At 39.3% G+C, this 23260-nt stretch overlaps 1 protein-coding gene and 1 pseudogene across 1 annotated transcript; one reads left to right on the top strand and one right to left on the bottom strand.

Annotated features, from left to right (window-relative positions):
• Positions 1-2693: 2693 nt before the first annotated feature.
• On the top strand, positions 2694-13676 carry LOC114166906 (annotated as a pseudogene).
• Positions 13677-15296: 1620 nt separating this feature from the next.
• On the bottom strand, positions 15297-17754 carry LOC114166905 (probable arabinose 5-phosphate isomerase). Its single transcript, XM_028051781.1, has 4 exons — positions 17730-17754; positions 15959-16665; positions 15742-15869; positions 15297-15474 (listed from the first exon to the last, which is right to left on the bottom strand). Exons 1-4 carry the CDS (start codon positions 17752-17754, stop codon positions 15297-15299), a joined length of 1038 nt encoding a protein of 345 aa, XP_027907582.1.
• Positions 17755-23260: the final 5506 nt, after the last annotated feature.

Genomic DNA, 23260 nt, shown 5'->3' with positions numbered 1-23260 from the left:
TATATATAATTAAAAGTATGATAGAATATATAATTATTATTGTGTGAATCAAAATTAAAATTATATATATTAAATATTGTTAACATAAAAAAGATATATTTATTGTCATCATATTAGTACTATTGTCTAATAAATTTAGATACTTCATTAATAAGTATCAGTAAAGTATATTAAAGTATCGAACATGGATTTATATGTAATCTAAATTGAAATATCAGTGTATATCATAACATGTGACTATAAAGATGACTATTAATCTTGATTGTTAAAGTTAAAATTAATAATGTTTTGTTAGAAATGTTTTTGTTAATAATGTTACAACGTAGAAAATGTTGACAAAGGAAATAAAGCATAATTTTTTGTTTGAATAATTTCGAAGGCAAGATTGAGTTCAGTTCCCCTTTTAACAGCAACTCGAAAGTCAGGAATGTTAAATGTTCAGATCTCTGCATGCTCACACCAACCAAATTATGAAGTATTTGACACTCATAAGCATCAACAGTATGCCAAACATTTAAAAATAAAAAAACGAAAATTCACTCATGACATGAAAAACTTAAACTTGTAAACTAATAAAATATGAATGAACTTGCTCTTTATCTTTTATTTTTCTTTTATAATTCATATTGATAAGTTGCAAACAATATGGATGAACTCCTATTAATGTTCTATTATCTCATAATCATTAACTGGGTGTCATCTTTCATATAAATGAATTAGCTTATTACAATTAAATTAATTTATGCAATGCAATTGAACTAATTTTTCTGTGTTGTAGCTGTGGATAGTCACAATATCTTTTCAACTAAAACTTTTCTGAGAAACACTTGCAGGTCTCAAATCTGCAAATCTGTGTGTAGCACCAATGAAAGCAAGGAAATTCAAAAGATGTAGTGATTCAACAATAAAGAAGCAAAACCTTGAAGGTCTATTCAACAAGGAATGCTAGATAATGAAAATGGAAACACAAACCTTTTTAGTTAAACATCATAAAACCTATGTATGATATTCTTGTTTGTGTATCCTTGTCTTTGTACCTTCTTGTGATTGAACCTTCTTTTTGTATGTTTGGTTAGAACACCCCAAATATTCCTCATTAATAAATTTTTTATTGTTGATATAAAACAATTTTCAGTTGTTTTGTAGTTCTGATGTCGTTGCTCGATTCTTTTTGTTTCAATTGTTTTGTAGATTTGAATTTTTTCTAATGCTACTGTAAAAGAATTTAAATACCCCAAGTGTTTCTTTTTCCCATAAAAGATAAAATAAAAAAAAAGTAAAAAAAAAAAGTTATATATATAATTAAATAGAGTTCAGATAATTAAATAGTTTTCAGATTAATCTTGATTGTTGAAGTATAGTCATTATAATCTTTGTTTTTATATCGTTGTAATATTTGTTTCTATACTTAGTTTGTGAAGACGGTGATATACTACCCTACGGGGTATTGGTGAAGGAAAGTCGGAGCTCATTTTGTTTTAATGATAAAGTTATTTAATGGAGTAATTCATTTATTTAGAGAATTTAAAATTTTTTGAAATAACATAAATTAAAAGAAAATTGAAATTGAAAAAATTCAAGAAGGTATTTCAAATAACTAAAATAGTAAAATTTGAAATTCACTCAAAAAAGAAGAAAATTGAAATTTTACTTATTTTCACTCCACTCACAAAGGTTTTAGTCGGCCTGTGATGAAGGTCAAGCCTGTTAGGTTTATAAGGAGGGGGTATCATTTCTGGCCAATGTGAGACTTAGAATCATGAAGGTCAAGCCTGTTAGGTTTATAAGGAGGGGGTATCATTTCTGGCCAATGTGAGACTTAGAATCACACTTGGATTCCTAACAATCTCCCCCTCAAGGGTGAGGAGTCCCTTCAACCACATTGGTACACTCCCCCTCCAGCGGAACTTTCGATACAAGGACCATACTGCACTCGTCTGAGCCCAACCACATAAGGCATTGACACCACTCTCAACCCAAAACCTTAAGGCAATGGGTTTATGGGTCTTTATTCTTATATAGTGCTTCACTTTCTCATTTCTAGCCAATGTGGGACTTAGAATCACACTTGGATTCCTAACAGAGCCAGTGGTCTTGGCCGAAGGTTGACCTGGGGTGGTCCGAGCTGAAGTTGAGCTAAGTTGATTTGGACTGAAGTCGAGCTAAGTCAGCCTAGGTCGAAGGTCGAGCCGATTTGGCCCGATAACTAAAAGTCAAACCGAGTCAAGCTGAATCAAAGGTCGAGTAGAGTCGGCCTAGACCGAAGGTCGAACCGAGTTAGTCTGTGTCGAAGATTGAGTCGAGTCGGCTCAAGCTGATGAGCGAGTGGAGTCAATTCGGATTGAAGATCGAGCCAAGATGGCCCGAACTAAAGTCGAGCCAGGTCGGTCTGGACTGAAGTCGAGTAAATTAAAGAGTATGATTTGATACGGTTCCAATAAACATTTATCCCAAAATTATTTTAAAAGTCATACCTTATATAATTATACTTCTTAAGTGGTCGTAGTAAATTACCCACGATATATAACATTAGAATATTGAAATTTGAGACCATTTCTCTAATTTTTCTACTTGCATGGTGGAAAAAAAAGTCTATAAATAGCCTCCACAATAGAGAGGAATCCTCAAGTCGTTCATTTCATTCTCCATTTCACACCCTTCTTCTATTCTTCTGTCTTGAACACTTTGATATAATGTCTTCATTCCTCTTGTTTGGTTTGGTGTTTTTAAGCCGCATCATGGGTGGATTGAATACACCATTGCCACCTCCAAGCTATGGAGAGCATGTTTCCATTCTCAGCATTGATGGTGGTGGCATCAGAGGAATTATTCCTGCCACTGTTCTTATTCACTTGGACTCTAAACTTAAGGTCCAATTTCTACTATATTATCACTGCGTGTGGGTTTCAAATTTTTAAGCAGTTATCCCACAAACTCGTGTATTGTAGGATTAAAAACCGTACTGTATACATTAATTGTAACATTGAGATTGTGTTTTTTTTGCAGGAAAAGGATTCAAACTCATCGTTAGCAGATTATTTCGATGTGATATCAGGAACAAGCACTGGTGGACTCATGACTCTTATGTTATCAGCTCCAAACGCATCTGATTCCAATCGTCCTCTCTTTACTCCATCACAAATCGTAGAGTTCTACAAGAGATATGGCCCTGATATATTTAAACCTAGGTAAGTAACATAGTCATAACAACTATTTGAGACATGTTATATCACCAACCATAATTAAGTTTCTAAACTTTAGAAGTAAATGTAACTGGGTAAAATTTAATAAAAATGGTTTTGATATTACCTTTGTCTTAGTAAGTTTGCTGAAAGGCTTGGGTTCTTGTGATGCAAAACCATTGATAATGTTAATTTTTACCATTATCCAAGCTATATTTCATTAGCAAAATCATCTCTTCCAAAGCTTTTAACCTACTTAATCCTCAATTTTACCTTACTTTTGCAAATAAATACATTGTGGGTTACATTGATCTAATTAGTCCACTAATCCCCATTTTTGTGTCTTTTTGTAGATGGGAAGCTTTGTTCCAAGAATCCAGACTAATGAGTGACCCGGAATAGCAAAGAGAGAAGAAAATTGTCAACAGGAAGCGCCTGGCGACGCGAAGCCAGCGCCAGGCGGAACAGACCGCCAGCCACGCGCCAGCCAAGCGCCAGACAGGCGCTACTGTCAGTACCGCCTGGCGGCACTCAGTCACCGCCGGGCGGTAGCGGGAAGAATTGCCCCCTGTTTGGTGGCTTGCGCCTGGCGGTGAGATCCTTCCGCCAGGCGCCCTTGTTCGCTGATGTGTCAAGTGACCCCTTTTTCTTCTGTTTTCGCGAAGGAACCAGGATCTTGGACATTTTGGAGCTCGAGCAACGCGATTTGGAGAGCTTGGAGGTCTGCTAGGGCTTGTGGGAACAGCCCCATCTTCCTCTTTGTGTCTCCTCCCTCTTCCATTTCCATTTTGTAAGCTTGAGCTCTCCATGACAATGGAGAGCTAAACCCATTTTTGTTGGGGTTAGATGTAGCCACTGAACTTTCATGTATTTTCGAATGGTTTGAATCTATATATGCTTCTTCCATTGATTTCTAGTATCTTTGTTTATGCATTTAATGCTTGCTTTGTTTTACCCATTCATTGCATGATTTTTGGGTTATTAGGTATTGGAAAATATCTCTTGAAACCTTGAATTGGAACAAGATACCTAATGGAACTTGTATTTAGGAATGGAACTTGAACCATTAGTTGTCTTAAACCCTAATTTGTAAAGCGGGTTTGTTTATTTAGGGATTCAAGGAATTGACTCTAAATAAGGAAACCTAGGCTCATTCAACTAAGGGATTAGAGTTTGAGTAAAATTGTGGGTTGACATTAGTAATTAATGGAGAAGAGTTTTATTGCTTAATATACATGAGAGTGAAGTAGGTGAAGTCTAACTCCAACAATATCAATCCATTGCATTTCTAGTCTTTACCATTTTCTAGAGTCTTCAAATATCCAAGTTCAACTTTACTTGTTTATGCAACATTTAATTTAATTTCATACAAAAACCCCAAATTATGAATTTATTCATTAGTCTAAATTAGTCACTAATTACGCAAATATTTAGTATACACGAGTCTCTTGGGAAACGATATCCCGGTCTTACCGGTTACTACTTGCGCGACTTGGTACACTTGCCAAAGTCATAACAAGTTTTTGGCGCCGCTGCCGGGGACCCGTGTCTAATACTAGACTTTTGTGTGATTTTTGATTTATTTAGACTTAAATTCTTTTGTGCATATTTACTGTTTTTGTTTACTTTTATACGCACATTAATTTTGGGCTAACGTGTAGTTCGAGCTTGCTTTTGTTGTTGTTCTATAGTCTATGCAGGGTAGGATCCGTACAAGGAGGACTGCATCTTCAGAACCACTCCTTGTTGATCCTGAGATAGAGAAAACTGCCCGCAGAAACAATAGTGCCACAAGGAGAAGACGAGCTCAAGCACAACAAGTTGCCCATCACTCTTCTACTTCAGACACTCTTCCATCTACTTCTCGGAATCCTGCTTATTTGCCAGAAGAAGGAATGGCAGACAATCCTCATGGTGATGGTAGGGGTCGTGAAAGACGCACTTTGGAAGATTATGCAGCGTTCACAGGCCATATAAACTTCAACAGTATTGCTAGGCCAACCGTCAATGCCACCAACATGGAGATGAAGCCAGCTCTTATTCATTTGGTGCAGAGTAATCAGTTCAATGGCCTGTCTCATGAGAATCCCTACACTCATCTGGCCACATTCTTGGAGATATGCAATACTGTGAAGATCCATCAAGTTCCTGATGAAGCCATACGCCTGAGTCTCTTCCCGTTCTCACTAGCAGGACCTGCAAAAGCCTGGTTGAATTCCTTTCCTGAAAATAGCCTCACTAACTGGGATGATGTGGTTGCAAAGTTCTTGAGCAAATATTTTCCCCAGTCCAAGGTTAATAAGGGAAAGCAGGAAATCTCGGCATTTCAACAAGATATGGATGAGTCCTTGGGCCAAGCATGGGATAGATTCAAGGGACTGCTGAGGAAGACTCCCATTCATGGGTTTGATCAACCTACACAGCTCACTCTTTTCTTGGCAGGACTTAAATCCCAATCAAAGTTGATGTTAGATGCCTCTGCCGGTGGGAGTATCAAGTGGAAGACGCCAGAGGAAGCTTATGAGTTAATAGAGAATATGGCCGCCAATGATAATGAAGCTTACACTGAGAGAGCCCATTCTCAAAAGAAGGGTATTCTAGAGCTTCAATCTCAAGATGCTCTATTGGCTCAAAACAAGATTATGACTCAGCAGCTGGAGACCCTGATGAAGAAATTGTCACAACTTCCTCAAGAGCTTCAAAATGCCTCTGTAGCTCAACTCCAACAAGTGCAAAGTTGTGAGTTATGTGGAGGAAACCATACTAATGGGCAATGTGCTATGCCAAGCACATCTCAAGAGGAAGTTAGTTATATGGGCAATCAAGGCCGACCAGGGAACTATAACCAAGGATGGAGACCTCACCAAAACATGAGCCAAGCAGGACCTTCCAATAGGCCCCCACATCAACAAACTTACCAACCCCTCTTTGACTGACAGAACCTCAAAGCTTGAGGACATGATGCAACAGTTCTTGCAAATGTCAATTCAAAATCAAAAGAACACTGATGCATCAATAAAAAACTTGGAGGTGCAAGTGGGGCAATTAGCCAAGCAATTGGCTGATCAACGAGGAAGTTCTTTTTCCGCCAACACTGAAGCCAACCCCAAAGAACAATGTAAGGCCATCTTCACTAGAAGCGGAAAGGAGGTTGGACTAGGTTCTAAAGAAAAGGTGGAGGCTAGAGAAAAGAGAAAGAATGAAGAAAAGATTCAAGAGGAAGAAGTGGATGAAGAAATTGTTGTAGAAGAAGAAAAGAATAAAAGTGAAGAGAATGATAAAGAGAAAAGACAAAAAGAGAAGGTTGTTGTGAAACCCCTTCCCTATCCTAAAAATCCTTCAAGAAAAGATAAAGAGAGACAATTAGCTCGCTTCAAAGACATATTCAAGCAACTTGAGATCAAGATTCCCTTTTCTGAAGCACTGCAACAAATACCTTCTTATGCAAAATTCATGAAGGAATTCCTTGGCAAAAAGAAGAAGTACATAGAAGAGGAAACTATTGAAGTGCAAGGGAATTGTAGTGCCATAATTCAGAAAAATCTTCCTCCAAAATTCAAGGATCCGGGTAGCTTCACCATCCCCTGCACCATTGGAAATCAAGATATGGGGAAAGCTCTTGTTGACTTAGGGGCTAGCATTAATCTTATGCCCCTATCTATGCTTAAAAAGATTGGTGGTCTCGAAGCCAAGCCAACAAGGATGACCTTGCAGCTAGCAGACAGCTCCGTCAAATACCCCTATGGTGTGGTGGAAGATGTGGTGGTGCAAATTGATAATCTTAAATTCCCAGTTGATTTTGTGGTGATGGAGATGGAGAAAGATGAAGGGGTACCACTCATTCTTGGGAGGCCATTCATGAAGACAGCCAAGGTTGTTATCAATGTGGATGATGGAACGCTAAAATTGAAAGACCAAGATGAGGAGGTGACGTTCAATGTTCTTGAAGCTGTGCAAGAACCAACTGATGAACAAACTAGTCTTAAAAGTGTAAATGAGGTCTTATCTGTGACTAGTAGACCTTGGCAAGCTTCAAAGTTGCTTGAAAACTGCTCCAATTGCTTCTCTGCGAAGGTGAATGAAGAGAGGGAAGAGAAAGATGCTCTAGTTCACCACCATTCTTTGATGAGGACTAATGAGCTTAGACCCGGCCAACCAATTGTGATGAGAAAGGAAAGTTTGAAGATTTCTCCTAGAAGATTCAAGTCAAATTGGGCAAGGCTATGGGTTATTAAAGACATCAAAGTTGATGGAAGAATTGAAATTGAAGCTCCTTATTCTAGAAGGACTAAATTGGTGACTAGTGATCAATTGAAGTTGTATAGGTGTGAGGTTGGGAAGGAGCACACCAAAAGCAACAACCAAGCTTAAGCGCCTTATCCGTCAGGCTCGTGACGTTAAACAAGCGCTTCCTGGGAGGCAACCCAGTGCTCTAAACTCATTTTAGCTTTTAATTTTCATTTTTAATTCAGTATGATGTTTGTATGCATGTGTGAATTGTGTTAGTATGATTGTTTTGTTGTTGAGATATTGAACTTTGTGTTAAATTTGCATTTGTGAACTTGTGGTAGCTTAACTTGGAGTGTTGTCATGCATAGTTAATTATAGGATGGGATAGCATGTGCTTGTTGTTGCATTTTGAATTGAGTTTAGCCTTTGTGCATCATAGAATGTGGTAGTTTAAAATTGGTTGTTTGTGAGAGTAGTAGTAGCATAGCTTGTGTAGTGAATTTGTGTTTTAAGTTGAGTGTGCATGTGCTTATGTGAATTGAATGTTTTGCTTGAGTGTGAATGCTTAATTTAAAGTTGGAAAAGCTTGAAATAGATGCTTGCAAGAGTGAAACGTTGGGTGGAGTACAATAGAGTCAAAACCAACCCATACATAAGCCAAAAACACAAAATTCCACCACTGCAGCTTAACCGCCTGGCGGTGCATTCCCTCCCGCCAGGCGCCATCTGTCAAATAAGCCACTGGAAGCATTCCAGGATCCAGTCGCCTGGCGGCTCCCTAGCTCCCGCCTGGCGCCATACCAGAAAAAGAGGCCCAGAGGCATTTTACTGGTATACCGCCTGGCGGCTCGTGACCTACCGCCAGGCGGTACCTCTGCGTCAGCACTACTGGACCTTTTTAAGTGTGTTTTCGACCTGGCCCATTCACTTACCCTAAGTTCTCTCTCGCCTGGCGCCGTTGTCTTCCCCACTCTCACACTTACCAAACCCCAATCCTCTCTTAAATTCACAAATCCCCTAACTTCAAACCCCACTCTCGCGCCCTAATCTCACACTCACTCACACTGCCGCCACACGCTCGCCAGGCGAAGTGCCATTGCAGCTGCTTCCACCACTCAACCTCTCCACGCACCAACCCACTCTCACAGACTCCCCAATCTCTCTTCTTGCAACATTCTCTTTTGCATTCAACTCAAGTAAACTTCCTTCTTGTACTATTTTCGTTCTAGCATCTTGTTTTGTTACTCCATTGTTGATTCACTAGCTTAGGGTTTACTTTGCTTTCATATACATGTTGTTTCTGTTGCTATTTGTGTTTAAAAACTCATATTTGTGGTGTGGGCTGCCATTGAGATGTTGTTTTTCTGCTGTTCTGTAACCATTCACTGATTTCCATGGCTGCCCTGTTGTGTACCGCCTGGCGGTGGCCTTTTTGGCCTGTTTTACCGCCAGGCGGTGGCGCCCTACAGAGCTCGCTGGTTCGAGCTGGCGCCTGGCGCACGTTTTGGAGGGGCCAGGCGGTGGCCCCTGTTTTTGCCTCTTTCTTTGCTTTTCTTGTGATTGTAGCTTGGGTTGTGAGGCACCAATGCTACAAGAGTTTTTGCATATGAATGGCTTGACATTTTGTTGTTCTAATTTAGTCTTTAGATGCAATTAACTCTCCTTTTGATTGAATCTCTCACTTCAATGCTAACTCTAAATTGCCTCTTTGTACCAATGTTTATTTTGCAGATGGCATCCTCCTCAAATCCCAAAAGAATGAAGACCTCCGCGGGGAACCCTTCGAAAGGGCAGAAGTGAAAGGAGAGAATTTACTCTCATCACTTTCTCACAAAGGATAATGAGGACCGCTTCCAAGTGGTCATGCAACGAAAGTTGGTGGCAGAGAGGAAAGTGATTCTTAAGCCCGGGGAGGTCAACAACTTTCAGCTGGAATTGATTTCCTGAGTTGCACACCCCATCAGCTGAGGAATTTGCTGCCACTGTTGCTTGGCCTGGGGCCCAGGCCACTACTACTGGGGGAGGTGGAGCCTCAGCTGCTGGTGATGATGACGAGGAGGAGCTAGACGAAGAGGGCGAGGATGACGCCTGAGCATTTGGAGAGAGTGATTCATATTTTTTGCAAGACTTGTTTCGTTTATAGTCCTGATTTATTTTATGCTTTTAGTTTTCAGTCTTAACTTTCTTTTGATAGTACCTTGTGACTTGGTTGTGGTGAACTAATCTTTTGCGTTGAATTAGTACTTTTCATGATCATCTTTTGTGCTTGTTATGAAATGATGTTGAATTGGCTTGTGAGCTTGAGCTTGTGGTTGTTCTCATTTTGATATTGTGATGCTTGAGTTTAATTGTGACCAATGATTTTGGCATATGTTGACAATTTTGGAACCCAAATACCCTGTGAGAGGTTGTGCCCCAGAGTTGAATTGTGTGAATGCTATCACTGTGGACTCATAATTGACTTTGCTTGAGTTCATTTGTTATTCATTTACTTGCATGCTACAGGTGATCAAGGCCATCTTTCTTTTTCTTGTTACATAATTGAGCCAATCCTCTTTAAGTTAATTTCTTGTGCAAATCCTTTGAGTCTTCTTTGAGCCTTAAAGATAATATGTGCCATTCTTTGAACCTTGAGCATAGTGAAGATTTTGACTACCTTACTTTGAGCTTGAGAGAGCAAATGATTGTTAGTCATGAGTATGGTTCAAGTTTGGGGGAATTATTACTAATACAAAGGAGCATGGGAAAATTTGTAAAGTTTTTGGTTCAATTCAAAAAAAAAAAAAAAAAAAAAAAAAAAAAAAAATTGGTGCAAGCAAGTTGGGAATTGGTTTCATTGGTTCAATAGAGAAGGGAGAAAATACTGTCATGATTTGATTAGTTGCTCTCTTAGCTCAAAGTACTTTTGCTATCCTGAAAAACCAAATTTCTTTCTTAGCCTAGCCACGATACAAGCCATAAAAGACCTTGTGATGATAGCATGCTTGTGAAAGTCTTAGACATTTTGAACAAAAAGCAAAGTTAAATTGTGTGACATTGTGATGGTAGAGAGAATGTTGTTTATATCCATACACTAGTGGGCTTGAGTGAAAAACTTGTTCTTGTGAGAAGTGGTTCCTATTGATCAAGGAAACATTTTGCCATGATTGTTGATCCCTTATAAACTCTTGTATGCACTTGTGATATTTTTGTTTTGTGAACACCATAACCTTAGTTTGCCTTGCTAATGAAACATATGTGCTACACAATCTTTCAGATAAGAGCAAGCATAATTGACATTTGTTTTATTGATTTGCTAGATCATTGCAATTGTGTTGTTCATCTAGGCCAAGTTACCTTTTTGCTTGAGGACAAGCAAGGTTTTAAGTTTGGGGGAGTTGATAATGTTAATTTTTACCATTATCCAAGCTATATTTCATTAGCAAAATCATCTCTTCCAAAGCTTTTAACCTACTTAATCCTCAATTTTACCTTACTTTTGCAAATAAATACATTGTGGGTTACATTGATCTAATTAGTCCACTAATCCCCATTTTTGTGTCTTTTTGTAGATGGGAAGCTTTGTTCCAAGAATCCAGACTAATGAGTGACCCGGAATAGCAAAGAGAGAAGAAAATTGTCAACAGGAAGCGCCTGGCGACGCGAAGCCAGCGCCAGGCGGAACAGACCGCCAGCCACGCGCCAGCCAAGCGCCAGACAGGCGCTACTGTCAGTACCGCCTGGCGGCACTCAGTCACCGCCGGGCGGTAGCGGGAAGAATTGCCCCCTGTTTGGTGGCTTGCGCCTGGCGGTGAGATCCTTCCGCCAGGCGCCCTTGTTCGCTGATGTGTCAAGTGACCCCTTTTTCTTCTGTTTTCGCGAAGGAACCAGGATCTTGGACATTTTGGAGCTCGAGCAACGCGATTTGGAGAGCTTGGAGGTCTGCTAGGGCTTGTGGGAACAGCCCCATCTTCCTCTTTGTGTCTCCTCCCTCTTCCATTTCCATTTTGTAAGCTTGAGCTCTCCATGACAATGGAGAGCTAAACCCATTTTTGTTGGGGTTAGATGTAGCCACTGAACTTTCATGTATTTTCGAATGGTTTGAATCTATATATGCTTCTTCCATTGATTTCTAGTATCTTTGTTTATGCATTTAATGCTTGCTTTGTTTTACCCATTCATTGCATGATTTTTGGGTTATTAGGTATTGGAAAATATCTCTTGAAACCTTGAATTGGAACAAGATACCTAATGGAACTTGTATTTAGGAATGGAACTTGAACCATTAGTTGTCTTAAACCCTAATTTGTAAAGCGGGTTTGTTTATTTAGGGATTCAAGGAATTGACTCTAAATAAGGAAACCTAGGCTCATTCAACTAAGGGATTAGAGTTTGAGTAAAATTGTGGGTTGACATTAGTAATTAATGGAGAAGAGTTTTATTGCTTAATATACATGAGAGTGAAGTAGGTGAAGTCTAACTCCAACAATATCAATCCATTGCATTTCTAGTCTTTACCATTTTCTAGAGTCTTCAAATATCCAAGTTCAACTTTACTTGTTTATGCAACATTTAATTTAATTTCATACAAAAACCCCAAATTATGAATTTATTCATTAGTCTAAATTAGTCACTAATTACGCAAATATTTAGTATACACGAGTCTCTTGGGAAACGATATCCCGGTCTTACCGGTTACTACTTGCGCGACTTGGTACACTTGCCAAAGTCATAACAACCATGCAGTATTATCGACCAATGTCCCAAGTATGATGGAACGGCCTTAGGAAATATAACTCGTCAGATATTGAAAGATACACGACTCGATCAAACGTTGACGAACGTGGTAATACCAACTGTTGACGAGAAGAAAGCCAAACCAGTTATATTCTCCAACTACAAGGTTAGCATGCTATATAAAAATCGTGTACATGCATGTTTGCATGAAAAAATGCTATAAAATTTAACATTGTGGTTTGGATGATGCAGCTGAAGACAGAAAGTTACTTGAATGCGAAACTCTCAGATATAGGTCTTGGCACTTCGGCTGCACCAACTTATTTTCCACCTCACGAATTTCAGAACGATGGTGTTGAATTTTACTTGGCTGATGGTGTTCTCGCTGCTAACAATCCAGTAAATATTCATCACTAACTCAAATTATATATATAAATTCATGTTTTTTTACCCTAAACAGATTGTAGTAGCACGTAAGATTTTAACCTAGTTAAGACCTAGTAAATCTTTTGCAAGAAATATGGAGAAATATGTGAAGAGTTTGATTGAATACTTTAGGCCATGGCTGCTGTGAGTGAAGTGATACAAAACAATGGGGAAAAGGAAATTCTGTTGCTGTCATTAGGAACTGGAATACCAGAAGCTCAGAACAAGTTAGGTGGCATCTTTGATCTTGTGTGCCAAGCTTTATGGCTAGGTTTACACCAAGATGTCTTTAATGAAGCTATATTCAGGACAGACATGACGCATTACTACCTTGCCACTATCTTCCCTGGCCTCTTACCTGCAGATAACTATCTTCGAATTGAGGTATACATAGTTAGGTTTTTGTGCTTAAATTTTTCAATATACCTATAATTGAAGAAAACAAAACAGAAAATGAATTTAACAAGGAATAATGTATGAGTTAAAATGATTGATGATATGTCTATGTAATTGCAGGAGTATAACCTGGATCCATCCATGGAAAGAATAGATAATGCTTCTAAAACGAACATGGATAACCTTGAAAACGTGGGAAATGACCTGTTACCCCAAAAAGTTAAGAGGATGAATGTCAATACATTTCTCCCATATGAACTTGACCAAACAAATGCTCAAGCTCTTGACAAGTTAGTACAATCACTTTCTCAAGATGTTTTTTTTACTACTATGTATGTTTAATATCAGTAGCATGACTTATTTGATAAAAAGCATGTTATAGAATTGTAAATACTTTTATACTATGTTTTCTTTTTGTTGATTATATATTAATACTGATTTTGAGAGAGTTTGTTTTCTTAAGGTTGGCTGAGGAATTATATGCAGAGAGGCAATTGCGTCTGAAAAGGAAATCTATGGAAAAAGTAGGAAGACCTTTCATTGAAACTATATAAGTTCCTTATCGAGAAATCAACATCTTCACATTTATGAATGAATGTCATGTGTATGACATTATATTATGTTTGTTGTAATATATGTATGTGTGTTTTATGTCGGAATAAGGTTGATGCTTTGGGGTTCTGTGTAACTCCCATTTGGAGGAACCATGGATCACGTAACATATAAGGTTCAATTAATGTGCTTTTGAGTTTTATGTAACTTAATTGCTAGGATCATTGAAGTAAGTGATTCCTTTGTTTGATACATGATAATCCCATATCATTCTAAACTTTTTGCACTACCTCCTCAATTGTTCCTGAAAAAAAAAATCAATCAAATATTTTAAATTTTAAACCGTAAAATAACAGCAACTTTAAAGAACTGTTAAACTCAAGAAACAAGAGTTTTATAGATTAGATTCTGTGCGCATTGAAATGTGTGTTAAGTGTAAAAACCAAAAAACCACAAATATCATAGCATTCAATTGAAATACGATGAAATATAGGTATGACAAAGGTTGTGAAGTGTAAGCTGATGCGAATAAAGTCATCATTCCTTCTAACATTTTACTTTTACTCTTTACTTTCTAACTTTGATCAACAATTTGAATAATTTGTTTAACCACCCGTTATTTCAATTAAACATGTTCCAAAACTAATATGTTTTCCGCACTTATACTTAAAAGTCTAATTATATAGAACCAATTATGATGAAAATAAAAAGTAATTTCTGAAAAACAAAATTGAAATGTGTACATACACTTTTCAAATAAAAACTAGATGTTATTGTTCTTCAAACACAACTAGAAACTCTCATATTACATGAAATTTTTCTTCCAAATTTTTTAAAAAAATTTGCAAGAAAATATTTTTTTCTGTCACTTTTTCTAAGAATTTTAATTGGCAGATAATTTCTTCGTGAGTAATTATTTCCTACGAAATTATAAAATTTGCAAATATTTCCTACAAAATTTATTGTGAAAAGTGTTTTATACAAAATATTTTACAAGAAAATTGGTACAATTTCTTGCAAATTTTTTTCACAACAAAATTTGCAAGTATTTCTTATGAAAAACTTTTCAAAACAAAATTGGCATGAAATATGAATTTTTTTTAGTAGTGAAAATGGCTGAACGAGTGGAAAAGAAAATCAAGAGTATTCAAAGAAATTTCATGTGAGATGAGGGAAGGAAAATATCATATACATAGGGACGAATGATGAATCATAAAAATGCACCGTCAAATCTGGATATTTTACTTTTCATGAGAGTAATTTTATATATCGTGATATGAGAGATGATTTAAGTCTAAAGAGGGTGATGCTTGGCAGTGATCTGTGTGGTTAATCGGAAAAAAAAAATGAGTCATTTGATCTTTAGCAACTGGATTGCAAGTATTAAGATATCCATAAGCTCAGTCACTTTGTATCAAATTCGCGAGAACCTCATATGGCAACAGCTCGAACCTTTTTCTTATTCTGATTGGAAAACTTGTGTTGATTTGATTTATTACTAGTTATTATGTGTTTTTGGGAAACTCTTTTAATCTCATTGGAACTCTTTAAACTCTATGTGTGCGCGCGCATGTGTGTGTTTGTGTATGTGTATGTCTATGTGTGTTGTGTGTGTGTGGTTGTGTGTCTGTGTGTGCACTAACACCAGTGCAGAAAGGACTTTCTGTCCCGGTTATTTTCCACATTTTGCCTCGGGTCTGGAACAGAGGCATATTGGGGCGAGGCCAAAAGGTACACCTTTTGGCCTTGGTTATCACCCGAAGCCATAGATCCAGTTTTATGCCTCGGTTATGGTTAAAACCGAGGCCATATGTGAGTTTTTTGCCTCGGTCTTGGTGAGAACCGAGGGACAATCCCAATTAAAATATTCTCATCGTTTATCACAGGTAAAAACAGAACAGGCGACGGAGGTGCCTCCATCTTCTTCATCGCCTCCACCGCCATAGCCTCCGGGCCAATAATTCTTGGATTCCTAACATCAACAAAAAAACCTCACTGTTATATACTCTTCTCCTCAACCAAGCATCAAACATAACTCGAATGCATAATGATATGTATTATTGATACCATTCTCTGATCAAAATTGGAGTTTCCTCTTAGAATGGAAGAAAACACAGCATCTGAGTATTGCTCTTTACCTATTTGTTTCTAATGAATGACATTTACTGTGAAATTTTGTTCTGATTATGAGCTTTCTAGGTAGTATGTACGCATGTATTGATATGATGATGATTGTTACCTGTTGCACATCTTCCCCACAGTGAGGCATCTGCATCCATTACTCGTCAGTTCCACAAGCTGGTCCATAATCAAATCCGATTCTCTGCAAATCGGAAGGTCATCCTGATTCCTCATCACATCCTTCACCTGCAATTCAAATTCGCAATTCAAATTCCAATCAGACAACAACAAATTAGGGGAAAACAAATGTACATGCAAGGGAACAGAAAGAGGACCTTGAAGATGAGACTCTTCCCGATCTTGCCGGCTGGATGGTTCGCGGCGTACTCCTCCTTGGTGAGATTCCTGGCCTCCATGAGCGTGATGGCCACGGTGTCCCCGAAAACCATCTGAATAGCGGTGGATGTGACCGGCACAAGGTTGAACGGACAAAGCTCTCTCTGGAGAGGCAAATGCACGGCCATGTCGCACGCTGCGGCCAGCGCGTTACCTTCGACGGAGGTGAGCGCGATGAGGAGTGCGCCCTTCGCCCTCGCGCAAGGCACCAGGTGGAGGAGCTCCTCGGTGGCGCCTGACTTGCTGAGGAGGACGAGCACATCACGTTCGGTGAGGATCCCGATGTCACCATGGAGCACGTCGACCGGCGACAGAAAGGCGGAGCGCATGCCGAGCGAGACGAGTGTCTGCGAGATCTTGTGGGCGACGAATCCGGACTTGCCGACACCAATGAAGAAGACAGTGCCTGTGGCGTTAAGGAGGGCGCGCGTGAAGGCTAGGGTTTGGGAGTGGTCTATGTGTTCGAAGAAGAAGTTGAGGTGGCTCTGCTGGGACTTGAACAGCGTCGTGAGGGCGCTCTCGCTCGCGTGGTGGTTGCACTGGCCGGAGGAGGGTGTGGTGGCAGTGGGTGCAGCGGAGAGAGAGAGAGAGTGGAATTGCAGAGGCGCTGACGCGGGGAGGAAGAAGGGTTCGCGAATTTTGACCCCTAAATAAACCCTATGGCTTCGGTTGTTAGAGGAACCGAAGCCATTGACCCCCTTTTGGCACCGAGTCTCCTTGGACCGAGGTTTATACCCTGACTTCCAGCCACTTTTTGGCTTCGGGTCCTACTGGTCCGAGGCCTATACCCCTCTTTGGCACCGGTTTTGAGCGAACCGGGGCCTATACCCTCTTTGGCTTCGGGTATTTGGAGAACCGAGGCCTAAAACTTGGCTCTAATTTCAAAAATGCCACCGTGCCATTATATGCTTCGGTTCCTGGCCAACCGAGGCATATAAGGCGAGGTAAAATGGGAATTCTACACTAGTGTAATAAACTATTAATGATTGTCGCGAGAGAGGAACCTGGACCGGGAGCAAGTGAGAGCAAGAACGAGAGAGACTGAGACCAAGACCAAGACCGAGAGTGAGACTATTGTTAGTAATTTTAGGTCATGCATATATATGACACATAATTAAATGTGTTAGGGCCATTATTTATAAATTCAAATAATAAAGGTGATACGACTAAATTAAAGATTTGGCTAAAGGCATATGTCATGAAAATAAATATTGTATAGAGACCAGTTAGTAATTTCTAATTTGATGAGGGGCCAAATTAGAAATACTAAAACTTAAGTAATTCAGTTTATAAATAAATGGTCGTTGTCCCCTTCTGAGAACACACACACAGAGTCATAACGTGATAAGTATGAAAAATACTTATTATTCTTATTTTATTGGACTCCTTAATTGTACTTAATCATGTGTTTTGTGGGTAGTTTTAGGTTGTTTTTAGGTTCTTTTAGGTTAGATATATTTTGTGTTATTTTTGAGATTATTGTATAGGAAAGTGAAGGATTGGAGAAGAAGTGAAGTTATTCTGTCAGGACCCAGTCGCCCAGCGAAATGGATCAATCGCCCAGCGAGTGTTCTCCTTCGCCCAGCGAGTGATCACCGGTCGCCCAGCGAGTAAGTCATCTCGCCCAGCGAGAAGACGGTTTTCTGAAGTGGTTATAGTTTCGAAAACTTACACGAAACGGTGTGCTGGAGTGTGGGAACGCGACAGAACCAGAAAGGAGACGAAAAAGCGCCATTCTAGGGCAAGGAGACTTCACAACAATTCATCCATTCCATCAAATTCATCCATACTTTGTTCTAGATGCTTAGGAGTGATTAAACTCCTCCTTCATTGGGGTTGGATGTAATGAACCTATACTCTTTGTAATTTTCCTATGCAATGTAATCTCTTTCGTGTTCATATGTTTTATCTCAATTATAAATGTGCTTGATGGAAATCTTTGTTATTTGGTTGTATCTAATTATTGGAAAATGAATTAGAACTTAACCTTTGATAGAACAACCATGAGATTGGGTTCTAGGAATAGACGTAATCTCTAGGTCATTCTATACATTAAATCTTAATGCAAGTCATGTGTTAAAATAGTTAAGGAATTAATATTTTGACATATTTGACTTGAAACTTACTTCTAAGGAATTAGTTGTTAGTAAGCTTATGATGAGGATGTTTGAGCACGATAGAGAAATTGTGTAGGAAATATTGCGTTAATGGTTCATGAAATCCAACCTTGATGAAGTGTTTCTTAAATCCTTTTATAACTTTAGTGTTTATAAATTTTGCATGTTGTTCTTAAATTAAATCAATCTTTTACTTTGACGTTATTGCTAAAATTAGTAAATAATCACACTTAGACAAACGAACACAAATCCCTTGGGAAAACGATACTTGGACTACCATTTTTACTACTTGTAACGAATTGGTACACTTGCCAAAGAGTTAACAAGTTTTTGGCGCCGTTGCCGGGGATTTGATTGTTTTTGATTTGTTTGCTTGTGTTATTTACCAATTTAGGCTGCTACATCATTTGTACATTCATTTTAGTTTATAGTTTGTATATATTTAGTCTGTATATGCTTATTTGTCTTTTCTAGTGTTGTTGTTCTGTATGAGAAGCAGGATTCGAGCTGATAATCTACTATTTGATCCTGAAATTGAAAGAACAGCTCGTAGGAACAACAGTAGAAGACGAAGAAGAGGGCAAATTCAGAGGGCTAAAGAAGAGATAGAGGCAGCATCTACATCTGACCAAGCTATCTTCTCCTCAACTGATCCAGAGGAGGAAGAAATGGCTGGTGAAGGACATGGTGACAGGCATGTTCGCCGTACTCTGGAGGATTATGCTTCATTCTCCACCCCTCTTAATTTCAGCAGCATCGCACGACCTGTGGTGAATGCTGCCAACATGGAGATGAAGCCAGCTTTGATTCATTTAGTCCAGAGTAACCAGTTTCATGGCCATTCACATGAGAATCCATACACCCATTTGGCTACTTTCTTGGAGATCTGTAACACAGTGAAGATTCACCAAGTGCCAGATGAGGCCATCAGATTGAGTCTTTTTCCTTTTTCTTTGGCTGGAAATGCTAAGGTTTGGTTGAACTCCTTTCCTGAGAATAGTTTGACTGACTGGGAGGATGTTGTAGTCAAATTCTTGAACAAGTATTTTCCACAGTCAAAGGTCAATAAAGGGAAGCAAGAAATCTCATCCTTTCAACAAGAAGATTCTGAGTCATTGAGCCAAACATGGGATAGGTTCAAAGGCTTGTTACGAAAAACCCCTACTCATGGTTTTGACATGCCTATGCAACTTACTCTATTCCTTGGTGGATTGCAATCTCATACTAAATTGATGTTGGATGCCTCAGCTGGAGGCAATATGAAGTGGAAGACACCAGAGGAAGCCCATGAAATGATTGAGAATATGGCATCTAATGATAATGAGATGCAGAATGAGAGGGCCACTTCACAGAAGAAAGGAGGTATGCTAGAGCTTCAGTCTCAGGATGCAATATTGGCTCAGAACAAAATAATGACTCAACAGCTTGAATCAGTAATGAAGAAGCTTTCTCAATTGCCTAAGGAACTTCAGAATGTCTCACAGGCTCAGCACCAACAAGCTGTGCAAGGATGTGAGTTATGTGGTGGAGATCATCCAAATGGGCAGTGTGTTATGACGACCAATTCTCAGGAAGAGGTTAACTACATGGGAAATCAGGGCCGTCAGGGTAATTATGGTAACTACAACCAAGGTTGGAAGCCTCACCCAAGCATGGGCCAGCCTGGACCTTCTAACAGACCTCCACCTCAATCCCAACCATCTTTGAATGAAAGGACCACTAAACTTGAGGAAGCAATGCAACAGTTTGTGCAAGTGTCTATTTCTAATCAAAAGAGCACGGAGGCATCTCTCCGTAACTTGGAAATGCAAATCGGGCAACTTGCTAAGAAGTTGGAGGACAAGCTAGAGAAGAACTTTAGGGCTAATACTGAGGTTAACCCCAAGGAGCAGTGTAAAGCTATTGTTACAAGAAGTGGTAAAGTGTTAGTGGAGAGAGATGTGATCAAAAAAGAGAGTGAGAAAGAACAAGGAGAGACGAGTGGAGAGAAAAGTGAGAATGATGAAAAAGTTGAGGGAGAAGAAGAGAAAGAAGTGGAGAGAAAAAACAGTGAGAAAAAAGAGATTGTGAAACCACTTCCTTATCCCAAAACCCACTCTAGAAAAGAAAAGGAGAAGCAATTCTCTAGGTTTTTGGATATCTTCAAAAAATTAGAGATTACCATTCCCTTTTCTGAAGCTCTCCAACAGATGCCTTCTTATGCCAAGTTTATGAAGGAGTTGCTCACCAAAAAGAGGAAGTACATTGAGGAGGAGACAATTGAAGTGCAAGGCAATTGTAGTGCAATTATTCAAAAGATCTTGCCTCCCAAATTCAAAGATCCAGGTAGTTTTACTATACCATGCACCATTGGGAAATTACCCATTGGAAAGGCATTAATTGATTTGGGAGCAAGTATAAATTTGATGCCTCTTTCCATGATGAGAAGAATTGGAGATTTGGAGGTGAAACCCACGAGGATGACACTTCAATTGGCTGATCGATCTATTAAGTGTCCATATGGTGTTATAGAAGATGTATTGGTGAAAGTTGATAAGTTCACTTTTCCAGTGGATTTTGTCATCTTGGATATGGAGGAGGATACTGAGGTCCCTCTCATATTGGGGCGCCCATTCATGAAGACTGCCAGGGTGATTATTGATGTGGATGATGGTCATCTAAAAGTTCGTGTGCAAGATGAAACTGTGACTTTTAATGTCGTAGAGGCCATGCAACATCCAAGTGATAGTGGCAATTGTTTCAGAGTGGAGGTCCTTGATGAAGTGATTGACAGAGCTAAGAGTCAGATGCATGTAAAATCCTCTCTTGAGAGAGTTTTGACTGATTCTTGTGATGATTTGACTTTGGAGGAGGAAGCAGAAGTGGAAGAGGTTACTATGCAGTTGGAAAAGACTAGAGAAGTATCTTCCACTCATGCTAAAGTGGAGAATTTGACAAAGGAGAAATCTGATGATCAAGACAAACTTGAGTTGAAAGTATTGCCAGATCATCTCAAGTATGCCTTCTTAGAAGAAGATTGTAAGAAACCGGTGATAATTAGCAGTGCACTTTCACAGTTTGAAGAGCAGAGGCTTTTGGAGGTTCTCAAGGCAAATCAAGGGGCTATAGGTTGGCATATTTCTGACTTGAAGGGGATAAGCCCAACCTATTGCATGCACAAGATCATGTTGGAGAAGGACTACAAACCCATTGCACAACCACAAAGACGTTTGAATCCCACTTTGAAAGAGGTGGTGAGGAAGGAGGTGTTGAAATTGTTGGAAGCAGGGATGATATATCCTATTTCAGACAGTTCTTGGGTAAGTCCTGTGCACGTTGTGCCAAAAAAAGGGGGAATGACTGTTGTCAAGAATGAGAAAAATGAGTTAATTCCAACTCGCACAGTCACTGGGTGGAGGATGTGCATTGATTATAGGAAGTTGAATCAAGCCACTCGGAAGGATCATTTTCCACTCCCTTTTATGGACCAAATGTTGGAACGGTTGGCTGGGCAAGCTTTCTACTGTTTCCTGGATGGTTATTCAGGATATAATCAGATAGTTGTTAATCCAGAGGATCAGGAGAAGACTGCTTTCACGTGTCCTTATGGTGTATTTGCTTATAGGCGAATGCCTTTTGGCCTTTGCAATGCACCGGCCACCTTTCAAAGATGCATGCTAGCCATTTTTGCTGATTTGGTTGAGAAGAGTATTGAGGTATTCATGGATGATTTCTCAGTTTTTGGTCCATCTTTTGATTCATGCCTTGAGAACTTGGATGTGGTTTTGAAAAGATGCATTGACACAAACCTTGTGCTGAATTGGGAGAAATGCCATTTTATGGTGAGAGAAGGTATTGTGTTGGGCCATAGAGTTTCTTCCAGGGGAATTGGTGTTGATCATGCTAAGGTGGATGTCATTGAGAAATTACCACCTCCATCAAATGTCAAAGGGGTTAGAAGTTTTCTTGGTCATGCAGGTTTCTATAGAAGATTCATTAAAGATTTCTCCAAGATTGCTAAACCCCTGTGCAATCTCCTTGTTAAAGATGCTCCTTTTGAGTTTGATGATGAGTGTTTGCAAGCTTTTAATAGCTTGAAGGAGAAACTAGTTTCTGCCCCAGTGATAATTGCACCAAATTGGAATCAAGAATTTGAGTTGATGTGCGATGCTAGCGATTATGCCATTGGGGCGGTTCTTGGCCAGAGAAAAGAGAAAGTCTTTCATGCTATTTATTATGCCAGCAAGGTCTTAAATGGTGCTCAGCTTCATTATGCTACAACTGAGAAGGAGTTTTTGGCCATTGTCTATGCATTGGAGAAGTTTAGACCTTACCTTATTGGGTCTAAAGTGATCATATATACAGACCATGCTGTCATAAAGTATTTGTTGTCCAAGCCTGACTCCAAGCCACGGTTGATCAGATGGGTTCTCTTATTACAAGAGTTTGATTTGGAGATTAGGGACAAGAAAGGGAGCGAGAATGTAATCGCAGATCATCTCTCTCGGTTGGTAAATGATGAAGTTACATGCAAAGAGAGGGAGATTTGTGAGACTTTTTGTGATGAAAGCTTGATGCTCATTCAACAAAGGCCATGGTTTGCAGATATGGCTAATTTTAAAGCTGCAGGTGTTCTCCCTGAAGATCTTTCATGGCAGCAGAAGAAAAAGTTTTTACATGATGCAAAACAGTACCTTTGGGATGACCCTTTCTTGTTCAAGCTTGGTGCTGACAATCTTTTGAGGCGGTGTGTCACTGCAGAGGAAGCTGCAGGTATCCTATGGCATTGTCATAATTCGCCATATGGTGGACACTTTAATGGAGAAAGGACAGCCGCCAAGGTGCTCCAATCTGGTTTCTACTGGCCCACTTTATTCAAGGATGCTCATGCTCATGCTAGGAGTTGTGATAAGTGCCAGAGGATTGGAAGCATTTCAAGAAGAAATGAAATGCCACTGCAAGCAATTTTGGAAGTGGAGGTGTTTGACTGTTGGGGCATTGATTTTGTTGGTCCCCTACCTTCATCGTACAGTAATGAGTATATATTGGTTGCAGTGGATTATGTCAGCAAATGGGTGGAAGCAACTGCTTGCCAAAAGAATGATGCCAAAACAGTTATCAAGTTTTTGAAGAGACAGATTTTCT

Source organism: Vigna unguiculata, chromosome 10, assembly GCF_004118075.2.
Source record: "Vigna unguiculata cultivar IT97K-499-35 chromosome 10, ASM411807v1, whole genome shotgun sequence".
Lineage (NCBI taxonomy): Eukaryota > Viridiplantae > Streptophyta > Magnoliopsida > Fabales > Fabaceae > Vigna > Vigna unguiculata.
This window is presented reverse-complemented; position numbering and strand designations above follow the sequence as displayed.

Coding starts and splice junctions, on each gene's coding strand:
- LOC114166905 (XM_028051781.1), bottom strand. CDS start 17,754: ATGGCGCTTTTTCGTCTCCTTTCTG. Junction 16,666..17,729: donor GCTTTTTCGTCTCCTTTCTG/GTTCTGTCGCGT, acceptor GGGTTTATTTAG/GGGTCAAAATTCGCGAACCC. Junction 15,870..15,958: donor GGAAGAGTCTCATCTTCAAG/GTCCTCTTTCTG, acceptor TTTGAATTGCAG/GTGAAGGATGTGATGAGGAA.